Here is a 27,328-nt window from a genome sequence, read left to right on the forward strand (position 1 = left end):
GTGAATAGATGCTCGGGCTCCTGTGAGCGGTGCGAAGACACTTGCTGTGCAGAGAAGAGCCAGTGAACGCAGCTCCGGACAAACAAAACAGACCACTTTCACCCACAAAATCCAACATGTCTTCAAAGTGCCCCAAGTGTGAGAAGACGGTGTATTTCGGTAAGTGCTACCCGTTTTATTTAGTCCTAGCTTTTTGAAATTGCTTTTAGGTCATGATGATGGTGTTTTCTGCGACTCTTAAGCCAAAATATCGATATTTTGGGGACAACGTGTTCCACTGTTTTTGTAACGTTACACTAACCTTTGTTTACACATTTAATCAGGAAAAATTCCTATTAAGACAAAAGGAGTTATTTTTCATTCATTGAAAAAAACAAGCGTGTCAAAAAACTACAATTAAGCATGTGTTGAATTACAGAATTTAGGTATATTAAAAATGCCTATTTTTCAAAAGGAGTTCTGAATGTATGCATATGCTTAAGTTACAATATCTCAACATACAATAGGGTATATCAAGTATTTGTATGTTTGACAGTAGCCCAATATTGGATCCACAAAGATCAATATTGCTTTAGGCTTTTTATGTTCAGTGGTGGGAAAAATGCCAACCATTCCTAATTTGACCCAAAGAAATTTCTCACAGAACTAAAGCATTCCTTAGATTAATCATTATTTTAAGGGAAATAGTGACTTGAGTGAATGATTTACACACAAACTTTGGGGAAAGCCAACAGCTGGAGAGGAGAAATAGGTCAATGTAAACAAAAGAGCAAATATTTCAACAAATCCCTTCTATTTATAACATATAAAGTGCTTTTAATGTGAGTGAGAGAACCATGCCCCGTCTGCACTGAATTCACAAAAACAAAATCAATGATTTATTTTATTTTGATACTGATCTGTGCCATTTTTAATTTGTTGTGTTTGGTAAACATCCAAGCTTGGCAGTTGGCTTTAGAGGGTTGCTGATGGAGGCCACTGCCAAGAGTACAGAAATGCCATATGCTGAGATTGCCCACTCACGAAGAAGCACGGGAACATCATGCTGCGTCAGTGCTATGAAAACATGTAAACATGCATCTTTTGCATCTCAGTAAACAAATATGGGAGTACAAAACACCTACTTGAGCGAAGAGTAACACTTAGTCACGGCGATTGCATATAATATTTACTGTAACAGATGTTTACAGTGAAGAAATGCTCTCAGATGAGAACAGGGCAGAGGATTAAAGGAGCTCAGTTCATGAAGATAAACAAACATTTACATGAATGCTTTCAATCTGAAGGCTGCACTTGCTATGCACCCAGTTCAGTGTGTCCTTAGGAAACATGCTCCTGTTCTCCTGTTTACGTAATCCTTTGTTTATGTTTGTTTGCGTGCTGAAAACAAAAAATGTGTTCTTCTGCGCGGCTGATCTTTCCTCCACTTCACAGCACACAACAGAGCTGTCACAGGGGTCAAAATCAATTATGTGATTGGATGCAAGTCCTCTTATGTAACAGTGGCCGCAAACACACAGCTGCTGCTCTTACTTAGTATGCGTCCCGAGTCACTGGCATGGAATAAATATCTGTGCAAATAAGATTTTATTTCCTCCATTACAAATGTTATGCATGTCTGAGTATTCATTTATACTGTAACCTTAATTCGCTGCAGCGAGTGAGTCACAGCTCCTCTGTGATGTGTATGTTATTTTTTTACGTAACATACTGAGATCCATCCTAGTGGAGTTATCTTTGGTTGGGGTGTGTCTTATTGGGTGGAGAGTGCCCGCGGCTGAGTCGCCTGTAAAAGGATGTAGAAAGTGAGGGAGGTTTTAACATGGTTAAAGTCATTACAAGGGAGGGTAGCACACATATGACAAGCATGGGAGGGGTCAAGGGTGGGACAAAAATATCTGCATGTGCTGCTGCCCACAGCCTGAAGAGGGTAGCGCACATATGACAAGCATGGGAGGGGTCAAGGGTGGGAGAAAAATATCTGCATGTGCTGCTGCCCACAGCCTGAAGCACCAACATGATGTATTCAAATATGAGCTCACCAGCTCCACCTACATGCATCCTCCTCTCAGATACTTGGCCTTTCAGAACTCCTTCTCAGGTCTGCAGAACCGTTAAAGTTGCACGAATGAGGGTGTAAAATGTTTCTGATCTACACCGGGACATGTGTTATTGATAGAGAAAATGGTCTATTTCCCGTCCCATTTCCTTCCCTTATGGTGGTGGTTGGTGGTGTAGCTATACACAGCAGTGATTGGCCCACCCTGCTGTTTCCAACCTGGTCCTGCAGCTGCTGTCGCCCAATATTAGATTAATCAGGCAAATGTTGTCTACACTTGACTCTCCTCTTAAAAGAACGTCATTTAAAGTGGCTGTGGTGTGCCACGGATTGGAGTACTTTTGAATGTCTTTTTTCCGTTCGTTACTTTAATGAACAGCTGTGTTATGGTCGGCGTGGTTTAATTTCATTGCCACTAAAAGTAAGTGTTGACTGTTGCTGACGTTGTCTTTGGTTGTGCAGGTTTTTTCTTTTTCCAAGAAAAAGTCAAATTTAAACGCCACCGCCTGGCATCACCAAATGGAGTATGAATAACATGCCAATTCCTTAAAGGTAGGGTAGGTAAGAATGGAGAAACCAGCTCGAGTGCGCTAGAATTTGAAAATACGCAGCCGAAAAATCTGCCCCTTCCTTCAGACTTCCTTACAGAGTCCCTCCTCCAACACACACGAACGTGCACATGACCAATGGCCAGTTATTTTAGCCAGGCCGGTGAAATTAATTGTTCGTGCTTTTTACAGTTCCACGGCTTCCACAGATGAAATGTTTTAATGTATCTATTGTTAAAGCATTTAATGTATTCATTGCTATCGGGATGTTAAGAGCATTCCATGGAATATAACAAAAATTGTTTCTGAAGTGAATTACCTACCCCACCTTTAATCTATTTTTGCATGTTATCACTATGCATTTTAACTTTGCGCTTTCATTTTGATCGGTTGGGTTGGATGGAGTTGCCATAGAAACCCATGACTTTTACCCAGGAGACCGCTGTTCGTATGCAACCAAAAGTCCATCTTAGACTTCTTTACGTAACTTAAACTCCTTTTTAAAAAGAGTTTAAAAAAAGAAACCCAAACCATGATTTTTTTTACTAAACCTAACCAAGTAGTTTTATTTGAATTTACAACATTAGACACGTGTTTAATACTATAACCTTGGTTCCATATGTGACCAGTTGGGTTATGAAAAATGCGTTCACATGACATTAAAAATGCTTTTAAAATAGCGTGCCGTTTATTTAGCTTTGCGTGAGACCATGTTCAACAACACCAAAAAGATGGAAAGCTTCAGTTGTTGCTTGTGTTAAGAGAAAGTGAACCTCTTGCTTTTTAATTGTTGGGTTGGCTGAATTTGAATTCCAAGCGTCCACGTTGCGGCCACACATCTGTTCGTTCCTGTGGTACAGAGATGCTTAAAATACACCAGGGACTATTGGCTGACATGTGACGAGGCCCAGTGGGAATACGTAGTTAGCGTGTGATAGAGTTCATACGGGACACAACACAGCATGGCTCACTAAATCTCTCTCAGCTCCAGACCCAAATTCAGCTCAGCCATCCAGCCACAACTCTGCATGACAAATTGGAGCAAAGCATCTTTGTGTGGCAAAGTGAACAAATGAGAAACTAATGATGCTATGTTGTGAGTTCCTCTTCCTCTCATTCATCCACCAATTCCTCTCACTCTGGCTCTTTTTCCTCTACTTCTTCGACCACTTGCTCTCGCCTCAGGCTCCAAATTCCTCTTTCCCAAACTAGGAGGAATGGGGGAAATGGGGTGAAATGGCTTGCCTTTATTTTAACAGGAGACTCTCAAAGCGCCTCATGCATTATAATGAGAAACGACAAGTCTATTCACACAAAGCTCTTTCTGTCTCCTCGCACGTTTGTTGCTTCCAGCGAGGCAGAATACCTTCGTCTCTCAGCCCGACGACGGGTTTCCCACACACCTCTCTCGATCCCACTTTTACCCCAAACACCCACACAAAAGCTATTTTTCCCTTTCCATCTCCTCTGTACCCTGTTTTCCACTCGGCTGCCCAGTGGGCTGTGTGAATGTGCCTTTTAGTTATGTAACAACATTTCTTGAGTCCTTGCCTCCCGCTCGCTTTCATTGCATAACCTGCCTGCCACTGTTCACCAGTCAATGAGGATCCTTTTTCCCTGGCTTTTTGAGGAACAAATATGATCCCCTAATGGAGATGGCACTTAGCTCGGTGCTGAAAGTCAGCCCTCTCACAGGTGAAAGCATTCCACCTTGCAGCAGAATGACCTGTTGCATAACAGCAGAGGGAACAAAGGGGCTCTGTAGTCCATTCAGATGGATTGAACTTTAAAGTTGTAAACCATAGGATTCTCATTATGTCAAATTTAATTTTGTACGATATTGTTTTGCGATAAAGAGTGTTTGCCTCTATATATATATAACAGTCTTCTGCCCTGCTGTGTGTAAGTGCCAGTTGACCTTTAAAAGTTCTTACAGGAAGCATTTAGAACAAATCGCAGACAATTCTATGTTAGATTAGAAATCAGTAAAGATTAAACTTAAATAGTGCAGACTTTTGGGAAAAATTGAAAGAAAACTAGATTGAATTCCAGCACATAACCTTAAATAGCAGCTGGAGAACATTTGACTTACTCAATTGTATAAACTCACACTCACTCAGTTTTCTAAAAGTATCAAAGGTATTCTTTCCTAATTAGTTTAGAACACAACTATAATAGCATAAATAAGAAGTTAATGTAACTCAGCAGTATCTGTCAACATCCTTACCTTTGTTCAAAATGTTCAAAATGTATCAACACATTGTCAGATGGGGAAAATGGCAAATGTTCTCAGTTAGTGAAAAAACTAACAATAGCCTCCCCTCCCCTCTGGAGTTCAATGCACAGACTGTTGTGTTGTTGGCCATGCTTATTTAATTATGAATGGTAGCTAAAACTCCGGATAATAAGTGACAGCATTTACCCACGCCTAGATCACAGAAAACAAAGCGGTTTAGTAGTAAACATGATGCCGAAGACAAATAAATACTGCACGCATGTATTTCATTTAGCTTATTCTGTATCACTCTTTAGTGCCGTCTCTTTTATTAAAACATATGAACGTTTCCATTCTTCTTTTGTGTTTCCAGGGACTCTACTCTAAAAATGTCTTGCCAGAACCATCAGTTCAGGATTAAAAAATAACTCTCAGGCTTAAGAACTAGATTCTTTTCTACACTTTCAAAGGGGACTACCATGCAGTAACGCCTCCTAAACGACTCAGATGACTTCACTCAAAGTGGTCTAAGCATTTTATACATTTAATGCCTCTGTCATATGATGTCTGCCCCTCAAGGGCTGATTACCCAATTACACAGGCTCCATCTGAAGGTGCCATTCTAGTCATACAGTCCTGCCTCTCTTTTGAAGACATGGTCCACTTCTCTTCAGGCTAATCGTGCAGACTACATGCTTTTGAAGTCCCTGACTGTAGCTGGGACACAGTGTCCTGACCCGTTAGAGATGAGAGGCAGTGTGGGGCAAGCTTGGCCCCCGGGTCCACGGAGGGACGTTGGGTGCTTTGGCTGCGGCCCCTGTGAGCAGCGCAGACAGGATGCGAGTTAACTGCAGCCCACTTACGTCAGCCAGCGGGATTCACGAGGTCGGCCTCTTTTATTCTCAGAGGGAGAGGGGGGAGAGAGGGAGAACGCCTGGGGAGGAAACCTCGCCTTGGCTGAGGCGACAGACGACCTCCAGAGCTAAGTTTTGCCAAGGGGTTGCATCAGCCACAGGATGGGGAAACCAAAAGCATGTTTCCTGGGTCGCTCTTCAGCATCCCCACCCTGCACTGTGAGCACCGCAGCACACACTGACCATTAAAATAATTCCACTGTTTACTAAACCACCGCCACGGTCAACTCACTCTTACTTCCCTCACTACGATCAGAGGTTTATCTTTAAAAGTTCTGTGACATTTAAAACATCTGCTAGTACCTTATTTAGGTACAGGTGGATTTTAATGAAGTTGAATATTGCAGTTTACAAAATAAATGTACAGATCTTAAAGTGAGTTGATGCTTTATTTGCTTCTTTTCTCTATAGAATTCTTGTATACAATATATTGGGGTGTTGAGCTCTTGGATGGACAAAAGGAGATAGCTAAATAACCTTTGAACCTGGGAAATTATAATGTACATTTTTCCCAATTTTGTAGAAAAAGCTAATTACGTGGTGAAACGTCAGGTTAATCAATGATGGAAAGAATCGTTGGCTGCAACCATCAAGTACAAATAATCTATACATTATTTCAATAACGAAAACAAAAATGTGTTTATAGTTTAGTCCTATAAAATAAGTTTTGCACATTGGCTGTAAACATCAATTTTTTTTGCCAATGCGTCTTTGACTATAAACAAAGAAAAAGTGCTCCAAAAATAGTACTTTTGGAATATTACTATTATTTGTGGAATAAAGTAAACCTGTATCTTGGCCATTATAGAATTTGTCACAGATTTTTCCAGAAATTCATAAATGACACTTATGGGTTGAGTAGTGAATGAACAAGTGGAAAATTCCTCCAAAGCCCCTTCCCTTGGTGAGGTTGAATCCCCCATGTGCCCGGACTGAAAGGCGATTGTCTTTTAAAGCTTAGTAAAAGGTCACCAGTCCTTGAGGGTGTTTGTACTCCAGAGAACAGAATAGAGAGGATGCAGAGGAGGAAACGCAGGCTGCTTGTTTTTTCCCTTCATACATTTCTCTAGAGATGCAAGACATTTTTTTTACTAAATGTTCCTCTCATGTTCGGGTTCGGCTTTGCCTCCTGGGCCTTTAGTTAGTCAGGTGTAGAGTGTTTATCAGGACGTGCAGTTATCACACTGCTGCAGCCAAACACAGAGAAACACCCGCGTGGACTCAGCTGTCACTGATGGAGAAAGAGAATGAGAAAGAGAGAGTGTGTGTGTGTGTGTGTGTGTGTGTGTGTGTGTGTGTGTGTGTGTGTGTGTGTGTGTGTGTGTGTGTGTGTGTGTGTGTGTGTGTGTGTGTGTGTGTGTGTGTGTGTGTGTGTGTGTGTGTGTGTGTGTGTGTGTGTGTGTGTGTGTGTGTGATAGGAAGAGCTGAACAGATGGGTCCATGTTACCAGAGGGTGCAATGAAACAAAACCCAGCCAGGCGTGATTTAGAAATGATAACAATAACATTGGTTACATCAAGAAAATAGAGCTTAATTTGGTGTAAAAATGTGACATGAATATAAAAAATACTCATAAAGATCCACTTGCAATTTAACATCAGCCTTAACTTTGACAAACTGATTGAGCTGGTTATAAATTGTACATTTTTAAATAGCAATGAGGTCTTCGATGCTCCATTAGAGTGTACTACATTAATTTACTATCAACCTTTCTTTAGATTAGATTATTGTGGTCACGATCGATTCTAATCGGTTATCGATTCAGGACCACATTGGTCCTCGTTTCAGGATTTACTTCAGTCCGCTGTTTGTTATCAAAGTGTTTATAAAAGGCACATTTTGGCATGAAGGCAAAGTCAAGTTTGCTTACAATTAAGGGGTTTTAAATTTGAAAACCTTATATTAACTGATTGCACTACTGTAATCACATCAAGGCAAACATTAGACGAAAGGCAACAGTTCTTCATGCTAAAACTTCCGGAAATAAATATTAGTATTTCTTCGATCTTAGTGACTTTGAGGATAATAACTCATTGGCACACAATAAAAAAAACTTGTAGTGAATTATTATTATGAATTGTTAAGCATCTTGGGAGATACCAATGTTGTTTATCTTTAATTAATCAATGTGTCCCTCCACCCTTACTATTCACACTTCTCTTAAAGCAGTTGAACTCAAACAGCAGCTTCACAGTTATGGATCCTCCTGCAGAACTGCATACACATCAGATTCCCCTCTGTCCTAACCCAATCTAATTATTTAGTGATAAGAGAGCACCCATATGAGATTTCAGAGCCCAACCCCCCTGGTGGACATTCCTGCTGCATTGCATGCTGGGAGTTCAGCTGTACAAATGTTGTTCAGAACTTGTTCTTTAAGACAGAAAGGATGAATTTCCCCCTGACCTGAAGCTGAATCTCTGGTGTTTCTTGGGTGCAGGCGCCCTGTCACTGTTCACAGTAAAGCGCCCATAATTAAGTCGTTTGGAAAAATTGGCCGTTAATGTTTCCCCTCTGAAGACAACTCATTACATTTCTGTTTCTTAATGTTCTGTCCAATTACAGTGTGTTTTTGAGGACCGTTTGCTGCTCCCATGCGGCTCCCCTTACAGTCTGTCTGGAGCATAATTGGTTTCACTCGTAATATGATCTGAAGTGTAAGTGAATCATGTCAGAGAAATGACATTTAAATTGAATTATAAACGGCTTGAAGTTTTCTGATGTGCCTCTCATCTTTGGAAGCAGAACTGATACTCGCACTAACTGAATATAAACATCAGTCATTTGATGTTTAATTGCTGCTTTTATACGCTGCCTAAGATGTCTTGTGACTCCTACTGCGCTTTTGCGCAAATAAAGTTAGGCCTAACAAAGTGTGGCGGCCCCAACTAATTATGTTGCATCAGCTTTTAGTAAATATTTGTTTTATGGGTTTATATGGTATGTCAGGAGAACAGTAGACAGACTTAAAACCAAGTGAGAGAAAACAGCCCTTTTCTCATTAGTTATGACGTCCAAAGTATGTTTGAAGCTATGAATTACATTATGGCTGTATTAAGTGTGAATAGTCTGACCTTATTAGTTCAAAAGGCATGAGCCACTCTCACTTTAAATGCTTTTTCCATTTACGTAAAACTGCTTTGAGTTTTGAATGGCACAAAGTAATATCTTTAGATGAGATGTTGCTGCTTAATTTCCTGCCAGTAACGCCTCTTTCATTGGGCGTCAAGTTGTTTTACTTTTTTTGCATTTTAGCCTGTTCGGTAATTTCCTGGCGCCAAATTAACTTAAATGTGCCGGGCTGGGTGGAGTGCCACTGCTGAGGAAGTGTTTATGAACATCAGGTGGTGCCGTGTGCACAGTTTCAGAACTCGTTTTCCACATTAAATTGTGCTCGTGTTTCTTAATTACAAATGTAAGCTCTGACTGCAATGTTGTGGCTCTAGACCTCAGCCTCCTTTCCTTTGATGATGCTCAGGAATATACTGAAAGCGAAACAAGTAATTAAAACGGTGAGCTAAGTCAGAAAAGAAGAGTCCACAGCAGGCTGTCTCAGTGATTTAAACCATATTGACAGCGTAATAAGAGAATCCGGCCGCAGACTGCAGAGCTTAGATGAAGAATTTACAAATGAAGCTAAGCAGCTTATACGGGTGCAGGTATCAAATGGGGATGGGGTTGACCTCTGATCTCTGCCCAGACCTCTGCTTTCATTATTACGTCATCCTCTCACCTGGAGCTCAGTGTTCCTGCAGTCACATTGTCTGTCACTCAGTTCTTTATGTGGCTAACATAAACTTTTATTTGTAGAAGCAAAAGAGTCCCCACCCCTTGGCAGCCATAATGTTTTTGCCCTATGATTTAAATGATGATATCAATGTGAGGAAGTCCCACAAATCAAGATGTTTTTTGGACCTCTGAAGCAAGTACATTTGAATACAACACATGTCAGGATATTTTTACTTGGAAGAATGAAATGAAACACTTTATCAATGCCAGCAACCCCACACATTTAAAGGTGGGGTAGGCAATTTTGAAAAACAAGCTTGAGTGCGCTAGAATTAGAAAATACACAACCGGAGAACAACTGCCACTTCCTTACAGAGCCCCTCCTCCAACACACACAAACGCGCACATGACCAATGAGGGCACGAGATAAGTTTGTGCACAGATGGAAGGCTGACAGGCAGGTAGGCTTTTTACAGTACTACGGCTTCCACAGATTTTTTAATGGATTCTTTGTCAAAGCACTTAAGATATTCATTGCTATCGGGATGTTAAGAGCATTCCATGGAATATAACAAAAAGTGTATCTCGAGCCGGTTTCTCAAACTTACCTACCCCACCTTTAACCTTTACAGCACACTTTTATTAACTTATTTTCTTGGACTTTTTAAATCTATTCCAAAGATCCATGTTCTCTCTCATAACACAAGGTTAATATTTACACATATTTTTCTAATCTATATGATCTGTTTTGCAGTCCCTTGGACCAATCCCAAACAATCAGGTCAAATCTCACGGATGGACCTCGTCTGATATTTTTGGCATGTCACTGAAGGTGGATTGCTATTGCAGCTTTTCCCCAGGAAATGGTTCACACGAGATGTTAAGCCTCCCAGATACTGACTTATATCGTCTCGTGATCCGTTTAGTTTGGAGATGACATCCTAAACAGGAGTCATACTCGCATTAAATATATGGCGTTTAATGTTTCGGGAAAAGTGCGCTTCTGCTTATTTGAAGTATCTCTTAAAGTTGGTTTACAGCAAGTTTTACGCACATTTCAGGTTTGATGTTCAAGTCTTTTATTGGTCATACGAACATAGCTACAGTGTAGTTATGACGATGAAAATCTTAGGTCACAGGCAACACAATAACACAGACAAATAGTGCAAGTAAATAGTAAATACAAAAATAAACATAGTAAAAAAAAAGAAGTGAAATAGTGCAATAAGAGTCTATACAAGTAATTGCAATATGATATATTAGATAAATCATTTCTAAGTAGCAGCCAGATTAATGTTATGGATGTTGTTTCAAAGTTCAGGTGTTTAATAGTCTTACAACTCTTTTCAACTACAACTCTTTAGCAGTGATTCCCCAAAGCTGTCCCACTGTTTACGTCACACCAACTGGGGAATCCTTTGTTGTGTGCTTGTGACTGATTTTGTCGTGAGAGAGTAAACAGAATTGGCTAAAAAGGATTTGGCACATCCTCATCGATGTTGACAATCTAAATGTGAATATCCGGAGAGACTTCCCTGTGAACAGCAGTTTGTTTGTTTACACAAGTGGGTGCTTTCACCCTCAGGTTGTTGCTGTAACGAGGTGAAGGAGGACATGGTGGCAGTTCAGTTGCTTAATTTGAGCCCACACGTTACTATTTTAGGAGACAAAGAGCCTAATGCGGGTTCATTGGTGCAGTGAGTTCGATTTATTTTATTAGATCCTAAGAAATCTCAAATCAATTGCACATTTTCTGGCTTAATTTCACTGGTCAAGCTGCACAGCATGAAGGATAATGAGGATAGAGGCTTGCTTGCAGCTGGGTGGGTATAAACATCTGGACCATAGGCAGATCCCCTCCACCTCCCCCACTCTAACTCCTATAGCACATAATACAGACAGACAGAGAGACTCACCCCTCTTATAATAACATCTGGCCTTTAAAACATAGCTGTTAAACAGTGGACTTGTTTATATACACACACACACACAGTCACAGACTGAATGAGGACACACTCCATCAGAGACAAGGCTCTGACGTCCACTCATACGCTGACTGTCAAAGCTGTGTGGAGGTGTGTCTGTTCGTGAGTGAGTCGACAACAAGAACACACACACACACACACACACACACACACACACACACACACACACACACACACACACACACACACACACACACACACACACACACACACACACACACACACACACACACACACACACACACACACACACACACAGAGAGAAAATGAAATGCTGAGCAATCGCTGGCAGCATTTTGAACACCGTAGAGCTGGTAGTCGGTATATGGGTGTCCTTAGTTTTAGGAGGAAATAAATCACACACACTTGTCTCAAGAGCAGACCGGTTAAACTACTGCTGGTTCCAGGTTTGTTCTCTATGTAAACATCACATGCTGTAAAGGTGTTTTAAGGTTTGCTCTGTTGATATAAAAGGGAATAGAGAAGGCAAAAGTTACTGTGTTTACTGTGTCTGACTCTGATCTTCTTTGTTGCTTTCCATAACTTGCAGTCAGACACTAAATCAATGTGTCCACCACAAATTCTATTGCTTCAATAGGAGAGTGTATTCATTGAATTTTCAGATGATTTAGTAACTAATACCTCTGTCCCGTGTGGTGGTAATGACTGGAAAGGCTTCTGGAAACTCAAACTTAGTTATGTCAACGTATTAGGTGAATTAAAAGTGAGCTTAAGTGAAACAAACCAAAGAGCAAGAGGAAAATCTTTTGTAAACTGAATTTTAAATTAAATGTCGATTACATTTTTTACACTATTTCTGTTACTTTATATGTGAACAACGAAGTGCAATGAATGACTTTCAGGAGACAATATGTGCCATTTCCCTCCCTCTCAATTATGACCTGCTTTTCACTCCACCTTAGAATGATGCAATACATATAAACACATTTAACATAACTAATGTGGTTGGACAACATGTACAAACTCATTTTGCTTGAGTATAACCAGCGATAGCGTCCTTTTAACTCAAGTGGCTGTCTCTAAAGGTTTTGTGGTCATCTGATTTAAGAGCATATTATTGATTTTAAAGAATGATTCATTGTCGGCTTACTCTGAATAACAGTATCTTTAAGAGTGATTTAGCATTTCCGGCAATTTGCTATGTCCAAGTCAGCATTCCTCTGCTGACGTGTTGATGGGAGGTCACACTCCTCGTCTCCAGTTCCTCTCCAGGGCCTTGTTTGGCCATTTGTCTCTGTGTTTTTATAATTGACAAGGAGAGCTGACGGGAGAGCAAACAGAAAGCTCTATAGGGAGTAGTCTGATCTCCTAAAGCAATCCTGAGAAGCATTTTCCAGAATATGATACCCATAACATAATTTTCACATCGAATTAAATCAAATTTCTGAACAAAATCATGGAACTTATTTGGTCAACGCTGAAATTAGTATATTAACAATCCATAAAAGGAATAATATTAAGGTCTCTCAAACTCATGTTGGCAACGGCTTTTTCCTTTTTTCTGGTTTTGAAAAGTCATGAAACCCAAAATAATTACTTTACTAGTTACATTTTATATACATTTTTCATACTTGATTAACCAGTTATTTTATGCACCTTAAACTCATGTTTTACCTTTGGTGACATTTTATATTAAGTCCACATTTAGTTATTCTTTCTGCATTTTTTTTTTTTTGGTACGGCTGCAAAATGTGTTATTTGACCATCATTGCAACGTAAACTCGTCAAAACATTGTAAAAGATCAGTGGAAATTGCACCTTCAAATGTAATTATCTTTTAATTTGGTCCTTTTTTTCATATAATGTTCAGCAGTGCAAAAAAAGGATAATCAAATGTATCTCCCTCACTTTAAGCAATTTGAATATAAGTTAATGTATCAAGCAATATTAGTCTCGCTACATTCAACACTGTTAATGCATTTTCATCATATCGTACAGCCTTATTTTTCTTTTAACAAATGAGTTCTTTAAATTCCATGAAACTGACTCTCCGCTCTATGATGTGTGATTTCCTGTGCCTCCTGACGTGATGCAGGAATTTGACAGCAGTTATACAGGTTATGGTACATGTGTGAAAGCAGCCAGAGAGAGGACGCACAGCAGGAAGTGATCGTCTGTGTGTCTGCATTCATGCTGTTTGTTTGTGTGTGTTTGTGACTGGAGGTATAAAGGAAACAGACTCCAGCATCCGCCTATTATTTGTGCCCTGCCTTGATAAGAGAAGGTGTTTCCTCTGATGCCTGCACGACTCCTTGGGGTCCATTGTGTGGAAGCAGCAGAGATTTATTGTTGGAAAGGGTATAATTAGGGGTCCCTCGCTTGTCTGGGAGAGAAAAGGGGACGGAAATGGGGTTGAAGGGCCGTCTGCAGCAGGATGGGTATACTGTAAACTGGGGGAGGTGTGTGTGTGTGTGTGTGTGTGTGTGTGTGTGTGTGTGTGTGTGTGTGTGTGTGTGTGTGTGTGTGTGTGTGTGTGTGTGTGTGTGTGTGTGTGTGTGTGTGTGTGTGTGTGTGTGTGTGTGTGTGTGTGTGTGTGTGTGTGTGTGTGTGTGTGTGTGTGTGTGTGTGTGTGTGTGTGTGTGTGTGTGTGTGTGTGTGTGTGTGTGTGTGTGTGTGTGTGTGTGTGTGTGTGTGTGTGTGTGAGGATACAAAGGATCTGGGTTAGATGTGGGAACCCCCCTGCTGTTCCAGCTGGACGGGGGCTCACGTCACGCCACTCTGTTTATCCCGCAATGACATCATTACTGCATCCTGTTGTGGTACACAGGCCTTTACACAGTATCTCCCACCCCCCAGTCTCTCGGTTGGCACAATTTCCCCGAGGGGAATCAGCCCACAAATACAGTACAAGCTAATCATTATTCTGGGGAGTGAAACAACGAGGGCGCGTGATTCCTCTCAGCGATGAGTGATTTGAACGCCACATTATAACGCACACAAAGCGTGAAACAATTGATGGTTGTTGGGCATAGTCATGTGTATAAAAGCTGCTTTATGTGAATGTTTGCACTCATCCCCTCATCGCTTTTGTCTTTCATGTGCAGCTGAAAAGGTGTCATCACTGGGGAAAGACTGGCACAAGATGTGTCTCAAGTGTGACCGCTGCAACAAGCTCCTGAACGCCGGAGGCCACGCTGAGGTCAGTAGGAAGCCACCACTAAGTGTACAACTCTGTCCTCTCACTGCTGAAATTAAAGGCATCTGTTACTAATCTGTCTTTGGTGCTGCAACTAGTGAGATCTCAAGAGATTTGATTGTATTTGTTGCGTCAAGGCAGTGCACACAACGTGAATAAAAGAGAGATTAGAAACGGTAAAATAAACAAATGGAAATATACCAAAAATAGCACATTTTATATAATCGTTTAATAACATACACAATTATAAACATGTGAAAAGTAACTTCGTACATATATTCAAGTTTCTTACTATTCATCTACTCATTTAACTGTCAAACTATGCCATAAAACAACCTATCAGAGTTAAATAATTAACTCAATACTCCAATAATGTAAATCTATCTCAAAGTTGATTTACAGATTAAGAATTCAAATCTATGGTCTGTTTGTAAAATAGGATTCATTGTATTGTAATATTAAACTACCAGATAGTGTTGAAAAATGGTAAATTACACTATTTCAGCTTCTTGCTTCAAGGCACATAGCAGGGTCTAAACAAAGCCTCTATTATCAGTGTAACTTAATGGTGAATTTTTCAAGGGAAACCAGGATGAAGAGATATGTACTACTCTGTAACTGGGGCAGTGTTATGGACTCTTTCTATGCTGTATAGTGGCTCTGTGTATGGAGCACATCTCGCATATTGCCTCGGGTAGGAGTTCACTTCCCACTGAGGCCATTCATGCTCACATTATACGCACTCAGTGCTGCTGTGAAGCACTGTGGCTGAAAGTGTCAAACAAATGGCTTCTCTGAATGGACTTTAAGGGCTTTCCAATGTTAATGCAACTTCTATTTTTGGAAGTTATGTTGTCTTTCTGTATGACATATCAGCACAGTCGGTTGATCTCACGAGGTCAAACGAACTTCATGACAATATTCCTGTTCAGTTCATTGACTTTAGTGGTGAAATCTAAAAAGGGGAAGCTAGTTCTGCCTGGTCATGTATTGACTTATTGACAGAATGCCTCTCCAGTGGATCCTCAATGAAACATGCTAAAAGCTATGCTAATGCTTTTAGGAAACCGTTAGCACGTTTCAGCGATTGGCATTATGACGAATGATGTATGTCATGTATGTATGTTCATTACTCAACAGTAATGTTTTATATTGAAAATATATTGGTAATATATGCTAGAGACTACATTCAGACCTCGTTTGTGATCTACAGTGGCTGGAGATGCTAACCGCTAACATGCTAGCCAGCGAAGATCATAGTATTGTTAGTCGCTTCCTGTTTTTATAGCTTCCTTCTATTTTCTCTTCTCTGTGTCGTTTACTCCCTCATGTTCCCTCTCAGGATTGTTCATAAATTAATCCAATAAGGACTTATTTAGTGAAGGGGAGGATGTTTTTGCACCAATGACTCCTGTCTCCTAGTCAGTAAATCATCCCTTTTCTGAGAGACAGTTTTTACTGCAACACAGAAGGTTAAATGAAAGTGAGTGAAGCCACTTAGCTAATAAGCTACAATACCTTCCTGTGTTGAACTCTTAGGCTCTTCGTCAGCACCATTAAGACGGCTTCCTATTGGCCATCGGCTGCATTAATGTGAAAAACGTTACCAAAGTGAAACCAACAAAGATGAGACCAGCTGTTAAGACTGGAAGTGTTTTTCTGCTTTGCAAAGATATGATGTTCTTTTCTTTCATTTCACCCCACAGAACGTGTGCTTTCTGCACAGGAAATTGCTGAGTTCATGCATTTTTCCCTTCCGTGTTGTGTGTCTGGCTGCATCTGTCAATATGAGATGTCCTTTTGGGAATTGTAACCCCTCCAGGATGAGCACTCTTCTTCCTCTCTGTTGCATAATCACATCGCAGTATCACGTCTCAACATATAGACCCCCGCCCACCGGAGGTTTTCTTATCAAGCCCTTTTTTATGTTGCCCTCTGCGACCCAACCAGCACTTCAATCTCATCCTCGCCATTTCTGTTATTGGATGACTTTCCCGCTCTTTTCTCAACACACAGAGGATGTGATCTCAGCGTTTTTGTACACAAAAGCAAAATCCCTGCAGACCCCAAAGGATGCTGCTTCTGCGCTGCTGTTTAATCTCAGCATGATTACAGTAATGAAGTCACACAATCTCTCTCTCTCTCTCTCTCTCTCTCTCTCTCTCTCTCTCTCTCTCTCTCTCTCTCTCTCTCTCCCCCCCCCCCCCCCCCCCTCCATGGACAGCATCCACATGCCCGCCCCGGGCTGCAGCACCGTGCCACGAGCCTGACTTTTTACTAGGCAAAAAATCAATACTTAATCATCGTCATGGAAACAGAGCAAGGTTTAGAGATGTAGACTTTTTGTTTTAAAGCATATAAAGGGGACTGCGGGTGCTTGATGTCATCTCAGACCTGGTATGCAAAAGGTTAAGACCCTCAGAGAAATACTGACTGCTTCTTTAAAAGGAAACTGGCGACCGTGGCCTGTCGTCTGAGGGCGAATGAGGGCAGCAGCCTGGGCAGAGAGCCAGGCTTCAGAAAGGAAAAGGTGACAAGTCCTCATTGTTGCCCCTTAAAGACCAAGATAGTATTTGAATGCACATCTACTTGTCAGAGTCTTAACGGAGTGAAATATGAACGTACAGACGGGAGATTTTGAGTTCAGGGAAACATTTTCTCCAGTGATAAATATCTATGAATCCAAACAGCCATGAATTATGCAGCTGAACCGCAGATATAGCCTTTTTTAATTCCATGCTTTTTAGCCAACATTTTGGTCAGAGATTCTGGATTGCTATGCTAGTAGCCGCTAATGGAGCCAAAGATGAGAAGTGGGATACAAAGATCTGCTAAACTAAATTCTTTCTAACTCCACACCCCCAATTTATTTAACCAGTGCCTTTTATTGAAGTGACAGTGTTAAAAAGGGGGTGACAGAGGGGATGACACATGGCAAATGGTCACAGGCCAGATTTGACCCCGGGTCCTCAGCCCCAGTATATGGGCCTCAAGCTCTACCAAGTGAGCTATGGTGGCTCATGTAGCTCACATGTGAAGTAGTACTCACTAAGACCTGTAAAGTGACTTCTTAAGTCAAATTGGTGGATACACATAAGTAATTTTTATAAGGAAAAACACTCAATGCTTGCAATTACTTTAGGCTCTAAAAAAATCCTTCAAATGATCAAATCTAAGAGGGAAACATCGCTGTTTTAATTGAATTGTCTGGCCACTTGATAGCATCTTTCTTTTAAAATAGCTACCTGTTAAGACATGAAGTGACTTTGCCATAAGCCTGCAAGCAAGTAAAAAAAGCAGATCAAAATCAGCTAGTGGTAAAAAGTGAATCCACTAGCATTCTGGTCTCTTGTCCAGGGACTGAAGCCCAGCAAAGTGAGTGAGCAGAGTTCGAAGCAATGAGGCACGGAGATTAAGATGAGGATGACGACAGGAACGAAAAAGATGGAGAAAACAGATTTAAGTGTCAGGATGTGGGAAGTGAGCTTCTGGGAAGAGAGTGGGCTGTGTGTAAAGATGGACAATCCATTTTTAGGGTCCCTCTGCTTCACAGCCAGAGCCAGTACTGTACAGCAGACTGTTAACAAACCCTTTGACCTTTCTCCCTTGACTTGACAATGAAGCCCTATGTGTGTCCTATCCTGAGAAAGTCATCAGTGCTTAGTCAAGGCAGCGCTGTCCGGACCTTCAAGGATCTCATAAATGTCAAACAGGAAGTGAGAGAGTGCTTTAACGGTAGCTGATCCTGTCACGGTTAATTCATTATTTAACGTGAGAGAAGAATCCTCTACTCTGCCTCACAGTCTTCTGAGGTAACGGAGCTCATGTGGCCAAAGCAGAAGGGACTGTGGGTAGTTTGTCCCTTTTTATCTAATACAAGATTACTAAGATAACTAGATACAGCATTGGAGGAAGGGCCAATTCATTCCTATGAAAGTTGTTGTTCAAATTGGCCTTTTTAATACAAAATCACTTTTCTCGCATCCTATGGGCCCCTGAGAGTTTTTCTTGAATCCCAGCGCTCAGTGTCGGCTGGTACCGGTTTTGTCAAATGAATTCAGGAGGGTAAAAAGGATTTTCCCTGGTTTGTAAGGTGATTTACAGAAAAGTAATAACACTTTCTAAGACTGTTGATCTTATGTTATTTGCATGTTATGTGTACCCACAAACAAATTGTTATTTATAAAAATTCCCAAGGAGTAAATACACTGTAATTATCCATGGTCAACCCTACAATATCTCTACAGTATCCATAAAGATATGTGTTTAAAAATATCATTATATATGATTTTGAAGCCCGACTTTAAAGCCTGGCTCTCTTCCTGGAGGGTTTTCCCTCACCACCCAGGCTCTGGCATCGTTCCCGTGTCATTCGCTTGTTTCTTCTCTTCTATGGGCATCGGGCTCTGGACCAGTGGCCCTCGGCCCTGATCCCCTTCACAAGCTGGTCACATGCTCCAGCAATGTCAGCCACATTCCCAGCATGCATCAGCAGCGAGCCATCTATGTCTCAAACTGACCCCTCAGGTGGGGTAGGGACACGTCCTCTCGGTGCTGGCTCATCAGCAGAGTCCTGTTTCTTGGATACAGCCGGCGTCATTATTATGTGTTGAAATGGAAAGAAAGAGTCTTGTATACGTTTTTGGACTAAATCTTTCCATCTTCTCCCCAAACCAAAATATACGATGTCAGAAAAAGTGTGAAATGACTATACTTTAACATTTCATTGCCTTTTCCCATTTGCGTCATCAGGGTTTCATTGAGTATGTTTATTTTATATAAATGTCACTGATGTTTTTCTGTCTCTCCCACAGCACGATGGACGGCCCTACTGCCACAAACCGTGCTATGCTGCCCTCTTTGGGCCAAAAGGTAATACTCATGTACTTTTATTCAGCATAAATTACTACATTCACTTGTTTTAGCATCTTCACTAGACTTTGATTGCACTCTCTTACAGTATATTAACTGGATTTGTTGTGTACTCTCTAGTATTGTGTTACTTGGTTTGTTTGTTTATTGACTAACTATATTGTAAAAGGTTTTTAGAATGGAGGCACAAAAAATACTTAATCACCAATAAATAGATAAGTACATACAATTTAAAAAAATCAAAACACAAATACATCAGTAGTGTGATTAATAAATAAAATAACAAACCAATAACAAAGAGTGCATTTTATTTTTTACAAAAACTACATTTATCTATTTTTGTATTCACGTGTCTATATATTCTTTGACTTGTTCAACTGCTACTGCTGTTAGATAGCTGCAATCTTTTTATTTACCAATATGTATTTATTTCTCAATAAAATATTTATGGAAGGTATTCATTTTTGTAATATTCTATTCATTTATTTAAAAAAAAAGAAGTATTTATTATGTCATATCAAATCAAATAATTTTTTTTTCCAGGAGTGAACATCGGTGGAGCTGGCTCTTATGTGTACGATGCTCCCGCCAACAACAACCCCACCAGCGTGGATTCAGCCCCTAAAGCTGAGGAGAAGCGAGTGTTTGTCCCCAAGGCAGCACCCAAAGGTAACTCAGAAGCATGTTATTCGTACAGTGTGCACTATATTTGTGGATCTATCAGCGAGCGTTGACTAGCAGGGAGAAAGATAGTTCATAGGGTCGTTTTCCCCTTTAGACTTCTTGTGTTGTAGGTCAAAGGAAAGCTGTTGCTTACTCAATGATAAGAACGTCGATACACAAAGTCTTTTGGGACCTCAGGAGGATTTTCTCAGACGTGTCAGCTCGGGTGTGTTTCCCCTGTCAGCAGGAACAAAAACCCTTTATCTGTTTTTTCTTCAATTGGTCTCCGCTGTGCACTTTTCTGTTAATGGCTTTTTTCTACTCACTTGCTTTTAGAAGCTAGAAGACTCAGCAAAGGTTAAGGATCTTTTGTTTGTTCTCTGGACATAAAACCCTTCAATGTGCGGGGGCTAACTTTTGAAATAACTTGCCATATAACATACAATCTTTGGAATACTTTACAGTGTTGAAAAGCTTTTATCTAATCAAATAAAGAGGAAAGTCTGGCCTAACTACACTGGCTTCCAATTCGGTTCCGAATTGATTTTAAAATCCTTTTATTTGTTTTCAAAGCCCTAAATGGGCTGGCTCCTGCTTATACAGCCGAACTCCTCCAGCGCTACACCCCAGCCAGAGCTTTAAGGTTTGCTGACCAGCTGTTGCTGATAGTGCACAAGACCAGGCTCAAAACCTGAGGGCACCGAGCCTTCGCAGCAGCTGGCCCCAGGCTCTGGAACACTCTGCCCCTCCATGTGAGGTCGGCCCAGACACTAGGGTTTTTGAAATCCTCACTAAAAACACGCTTTTTCTCTCTGGCCTTCTAGTCAGAGCAGAGTACGACACCTGACTATTCCCTGTGTTTTAGTTTTTTATATTTCTGTTGTAAATTATTGTCTTTTATTGTGATCGTAGTAATGTGTTTTTATTACATGTACAGCACTTTGGCTCGACCAAAAATCGCTTTTAAATGTGCTTTAATCATAACACCTAGTTTTCATGCTATTTATAGTTTGTTTAAGGTTTTAGTTTCTATGTGCTCAAGTTTGCAGTATCATTTAATCTTTGTGCTTTTATTGATTCTTTATTAATATGTTGGGAAAAAAAGTGTGTATGTGTAGGTTGTTTTATGACAGAATAACACCAAACCAGTGTTGTTGCTGTTTGGCGCCACCTGCTGTCTAAAAACAACACTACATGTTCACTAAACTTCCGATGACTCTCCCGATTGGAGTAATGAAGTATCCTGGCAACCAGAATATGTCAAATTGTCGTAATTAGCCTCTTAACTTAATTATTCCCTGTTGTAACATATAAAAACTGTTAAATATTAAGCTCAATTTCATTTGGTTTCATTATTAGCACCCTGTTTTTCACACCTAACTCGAAAGATTGGTGGTCATAATTCAATCGTTTCTCTTGCCTTTGCAATAATTTAATTTGTGTTTGTGGTTTGTGAATTTTTTTAGCTGCTGGAAGCATCACCACCTTTTCTGGAGAGGCCAACCTGTGTCCCCGATGCAGCAAGAAGGTGTATTTTGGTGAGTAGTTAACACATTCAGGGACAAAAGGTGAGGTGGAAAAATGTTTTGGAAAGGTGTGAACCTGCAAAGTGGTTGCCATGGTGTCTCACAGGTGTGTGTGTGTGTGTGTGTGTGTGTGTGTGTGTGTGTGTGTGTGTGTGTGTGTGTGTGTGTGTGTGTGTGTGTGTGTGTGTGTGTGTGTGTGTGTGTGTGTGTGTGTGTGTGTGTGTGTGTGTGTGTGTGTGTGTGTGTGTGTGTGTGTGTGTGTGTGTGTGTGTGTGTGTGTGTGTGTGTGTGTGTGTGTGTGTGTGTGTGTGTAAATAGCTGAGAAGGTGACATCACTGGGTAAGGACTGGCATCGACCCTGTCTGCGCTGTGAGAGGTGCAGCAAGACTCTGACTCCTGGCAGCCATGCAGAGGTGAGGCAAAGACTGAGAAAACAAAGATGGAGGAATACTGCGAAGAAGAAAATAACTACTAGGGTCGCACAAGAAATATAAATTTGATAAAACTTGCAAAACATTGACGAGTACAATCTCCAAATAGCAGTAAGAGCAATATTGAGATAAAGTATTGTGGTGCTACAGAGACGTCCCAGTTTGCAAACAATATTTGACTTTGTTTCGAACAGTTCCTCTTGAAAAATCACACCATGATCGTTTCAATATATATATTTTAATGATAATGTGAATAATGTTTCAAAAATGATCATTCCCTCTTATATCGAGAATCATTTCGCAATTGCAATATCAGTCAAAAATAATTGCAATTAGTTATTTCCAAACATTGACATCCATGTTTATAATAGATTCGTGTTGCAATGATTAGCTGAGTCACATTTTATTTTTTAGCGCTAACCATTTTGATATTTAAATTATTAATAATAATAATAATCACACCAATGGAAGAAAATACTGTTTCAAGCCTCTCAAATATATAGATATATATATATATATATAACATTTTAAATTCAATATTGGATTTTTGACTGACAAAGCATTTATAATATATCACAGGCAAATCTGGCTTCATCATTACAACTGAAAACAAACACTGTTATTATATACACTGAAAAAACTGGAATGTTGACTTTAATTAAATATATTAAGTCAGGGGTGTCAAACTCAAGGCCCGGGGGCCAAATCCGGCCATCGACTTCATTTTATGTGGCCCGCAAGAGCTTGCAAAGAATATAATACGTTTATTATACGGTTACATGCCACTTCACAGAAGTAGGTTGCCCATAAACTACATGTCCCACAATGCATCTCATTTTGTGCCATGCGCACTGAAGAGACTTATCTAGAACTTCTGCTTTCAAACGTAGTTAGTTATCACCCTATCCGATAATAATCCAATTCAGAGGCAATAATGTAATATAATATTAATATAATATTTTATATATATGTATATTATATATTTATATTTATATAGTTACAACCGGCCCTTTGAGTGCAACCATAATGCTAATGTGGTCCACGATGAAATTGAGTTTGACATTAAGTCAACAGATTTCAGATAACTGTATCATGTTAGTTGAAAGCAATCATATTAAGTTGAAACCTTATATATTTATTTAAACTAAATATTATTGCTTGGAACCAACTTAATGCAGTTATGTGAAATCTGTTGACATGACATATTTAATTAAAGTCAACAATTTCAGTTTTTTCTGTGTAATGGTAAAAAATATATGTTTACAAAGACAATCATTTTGAGTTATATATGACCTTTACAAGTTAAAGGATCCAAGAAAAAGAATAAAAAATGTATATAAATGAAACAAAACAGCAAACAAGGGAATGACACAAGAAGAATGGAAATTAACGTCACTAAAACAATCACCTAGACAGAATAAACAAAAGTTTTTGTTTTTAATAGTCCTTTCCACCTGTCTGCCTGAACATTTATAGATCAATATTTATAGAAATGTATGCCTTCATGTGTTAATGTTTGCATTTTATCCAATTGCAGCATGACGGCCAGCCCTACTGCCACAAACCCTGCTACGCTGTTCTCTTCGGGCCCAAAGGTATCCGCTAGGGGGCGCTGTCCACCCACCCATTATCAGCTGCACTTTATTACAGAATGTCAAAATGTCCGAGCATTGAGCCACGCTGCACACGTTGCACATTACTCGATGTTACTCAGAGTCATTTCATCATAGCATTGTCTGCAAAACTGCAGCAGCTTCTGGAGGAAATGTTTTGCAACCTCTCCTGCTCATGTTGTTCCTTCTCTCCCCCTCTCTCCTCCCCCCCCCTGACTCCCCCCTTGTCCCTTTGGTTTCTCCAGGCGTGAACACTGGTGGTGTTGGCAGCTACATCTATGAGAAGGAGCCCAGTGCAGTGACCCAGCCTTGAACCTTTTGTCCCCTCAGCTTCATCCCTCCTCTTCTCTACACAACACTGACCATCAACCACAGTATTAACCGTCCTCTTCCTCCCACCTGGCGCTCATACCTGAGACAAATTATCCCTTTTCTCCTTTATTCTGACCCGCTCCCAGCTGATTTAGTACCAGGAGGAATGATTTTAAATGGCCTAAACATGTGTTGTATAATACATTTGCTCTGGGAGAGCCACACCAAGCATTCCCACAGGTATTACAAGTAATTTAATGCCATGTTTACACATTTATAAACGTACAAGAACACATTCAATGTCACCACAGTCAAATACGAAGGTCCTATATTTCAATTTTGTAGCCTGACAACAGTGTGATTGAGGATATCCGGTTTGAGGTGACTTGTGTTTAACAAAAATGTGACAGAGATTGATTATTGGGTGTGGAGAAGTGCCTTCTGGCTGGAGGTGGAGGTGTAGCGCGTTGAAAGCCGGAGGAATTACGCCTTGGAGGCACAGGTGGTGCTCAGAATCAGGTTGCCAATAAATGTGTATTTTAAAAATGCCATATTTACCTTTTGCCCGCCTGTCAACATTCCTTATTTTAAAAGAAATTACAAAAAATCCCAACATATTGCAAAAAAGGTGGGAAAGTGGACCTGTTAGGCGACTGTTACATGACATCCAACACATCCACAACGCTGTATTGAGTCAACATGAATTTATTCTAATTTTAAGCATATGTTATTAACCTGTTTAATGTCAAAATCTGGTTTATGTGCTCATAAACAACAAAACCGTCCATTTCCAAAATGAGGCAGAATGTGGATGGGGTTTTCTAAACGGAGGAATGTGGGTTGCCAGATAAGAAACAAATATTTATTGCTTCAAATTAAGTCCTTCAAATTTAATTAGCCATTGTACTGCTGCCCTTTATGGGACTGATTGTGAAGGAGGTCAAACGGGGCAATGTAAGCTGTAAAAAATCTCTACAACTAAGATGTTTTATTGGTAATTATAAATAAATAACCAGGCTGTTATTTTTCGAGAAATGACGCGCTATTTGAAGTATTTGTTGCCGTTAGCAGTAGCTTAGCTTGTAGACACACTGCAGACAAGTCATTCTGTGAGAATGTGCATCCTAGTATTATCGTAAGACTGTTACTGTGTTTGTTTAATACCTGTCGTACATCGTAGGGCTCACTGTTTGTAGAATGAGACGCTGCACTTCAGCCCTGCTGCATTTTGTCTTTTTAATTCCTTGAATAAATATGTAATAAACTCTTCTTCTGTGTTGTTACAGTTATTGACAGATTTTTTTAAACTCCTTTTTCTGTTCATGAATTACAATAAACAAACACTACATGCAAGGCCGGATTAGTACCTCCAGGGACCCCTGGGCACTGAGAGCTCAAGGCCCCTCAACCCAACACGTAACAGCACGCCTACCCAACATGACCAATATTTAAAATTTTCTTTCAATCTGGCATGTCAATCGTACACCTATTTGTCAAAAGCAGGGACGCAGCCACATAGTTCAACCAAAGTAGGTCTAGCCTTTTGCCCTTTCAGTCAAAAATCACAAGACAAGGATACAATGGATAAGATCTCAAGACAGTGTATTGCTCAAGAAGACCTAGGTAATGTCCCTCAAAACCTCAGAATAGCACCCCACTTAAAATGCCAAAATATGACTGGCTGGCAGTACAAGTACACAAGGAGTTCTATGTGTCACAAACATTGAGTTACAAAAGTAAAACATGTATTGAAAGTATGTGGTAGCTCAACTAAGTGATCAGTATATTATGATGAGAGAGAGAGAAAAAAAACCACAATAACATTGTATGGTACGAAAAGGATTAGGGCCACATTATTATTATTTTTGGGAGGATTTGAAAAAAATGTTTTTGTTTTGTTCTGACTTGGTGAGTGAGGTTGTGCCAAACAAAAATGATCTTGTCACTGATGGCCCATCATGTGATGTGGTTAATCCGGCCTTGACTACATGCGGTTTGAGCTTGTGGATTCCTTGTCTAATTATTAGTTCATTTGTTGCTATTAGACGAGGTGGAAAGTAAAAACTCATACAAAGTATTGCCAAAAAGAATAATTACGTTTTTTTTTTATGAATACTAAACCTCATTATTACTACAAATCACTTTGAATTACATTTTTGTGATTGAGAGCAAGGGAAACTAATTTCCCTACGGCCACAAGAAGAAAAATAGCTAAAAGGTCTGCAGGATTAATCAAACATTTCAATGAAATCGCTATACGGATTAGTGCATTTAAAAAATGTAGGAAGTATTTGTTAAAGTACAAAAGCATTGTGGAGCTACAGAGAAAAAAGAAAACATCTTATTTTTTGTAAAGATCCTCTTAAGCAAAAACACTATGATCATTCTAATATACTTTGGAATTCTAATGAGAAACAGTGATGTACAAATGATCAATCCCTGCTACAAAGTGCAGGCCTGCCAGCTAGCTTCAGAGAAAAGTCATTACAAAATCTGAGCCCTTCTCTGAATGAATCACTTGGCTCTTTCATATCAGGGCGGTTATAACTAACGCGTTATGCTTTATGAGGCAGGAAAGCGTGAGATGTGATACAAGCTGCTCTGCACGTAGGAAAACTTTAAAGTTGCATGATGTGTTTCTTAGTATTTTAGTCCGGTCTAAACTGCACACTAGCTGATGCTCGTTTTGGTCACGCTCTATTTCATAGGTCCCTTAATTCCTAATGATTTCCTCTGACATTTTAACAGTGGCGAACCGTCAGGGCCTTCAAGGTATTCAGAGAATACCCTGGAACGCTCAGATAAAACAAACAAAAAATCGATTTAATTATATAAATAAAATCTATATAAAATGAATAAATGAGAATTGTATCTGTGTTGTTGATCTGTAATATTACAGTGTTACGTTGATTTGTTTGTCCTTCTCGGACCATGCACTACGCATTTAAGTGGTTTTGTGTTAGAAAAGAAAGCAACCAATCAGATCTTGTCCTTCAACCAAGGTATTCTACATCCTTGATAGAATGCCCTGGCCGTTGCACTGAACGAGAGCGTACGTTTGGACTGACAGTTTGATCAACCAATCATATGTTGATTTGTAGCCAATGGGCGTATTCTTTCAGAGTTTCCCTCTGTTCCAGGGTACTCTAGAAGGCCCGCTAGTTAACTGGCTCGAGACAGAGGATAGATGAATGCGACGAAGCAATTCATGCCGTTTTATTGTTTTTAACGTGCAACAGGTGAAGATGAAGTTGTTGCGGAATTGTTGTGAGTACCCTTTTCAAGACAATTCAGTGAAAAGACG

At 40.1% G+C, this 27,328-nt stretch overlaps 1 protein-coding gene across 1 annotated transcript; it reads left to right on the top strand.

Moving 5' to 3' along the window:
- crip2 (cysteine-rich protein 2) lies at positions 1-25,293 on the top strand. The gene is made up of 8 exons (XM_079641600.1): positions 1-159; positions 14,516-14,610; positions 19,422-19,479; positions 20,023-20,148; positions 21,609-21,680; positions 21,987-22,081; positions 23,637-23,694; positions 23,958-25,293. The coding sequence occupies exons 1-8, from the start codon at positions 117-119 to the stop codon at positions 24,023-24,025; spliced, it is 615 nt and encodes a 204-aa protein (XP_079497726.1). The 5' UTR covers positions 1-116; the 3' UTR covers positions 24,026-25,293.
- Positions 25,294-27,328: the final 2,035 nt, after the last annotated feature.

The sequence above is a fragment of the Notothenia rossii genome (assembly GCF_949606895.1).
Source record: "Notothenia rossii genome assembly, chromosome: 7".
In the NCBI taxonomy this organism is placed as follows: domain Eukaryota; kingdom Metazoa; phylum Chordata; class Actinopteri; order Perciformes; family Nototheniidae; genus Notothenia; species Notothenia rossii.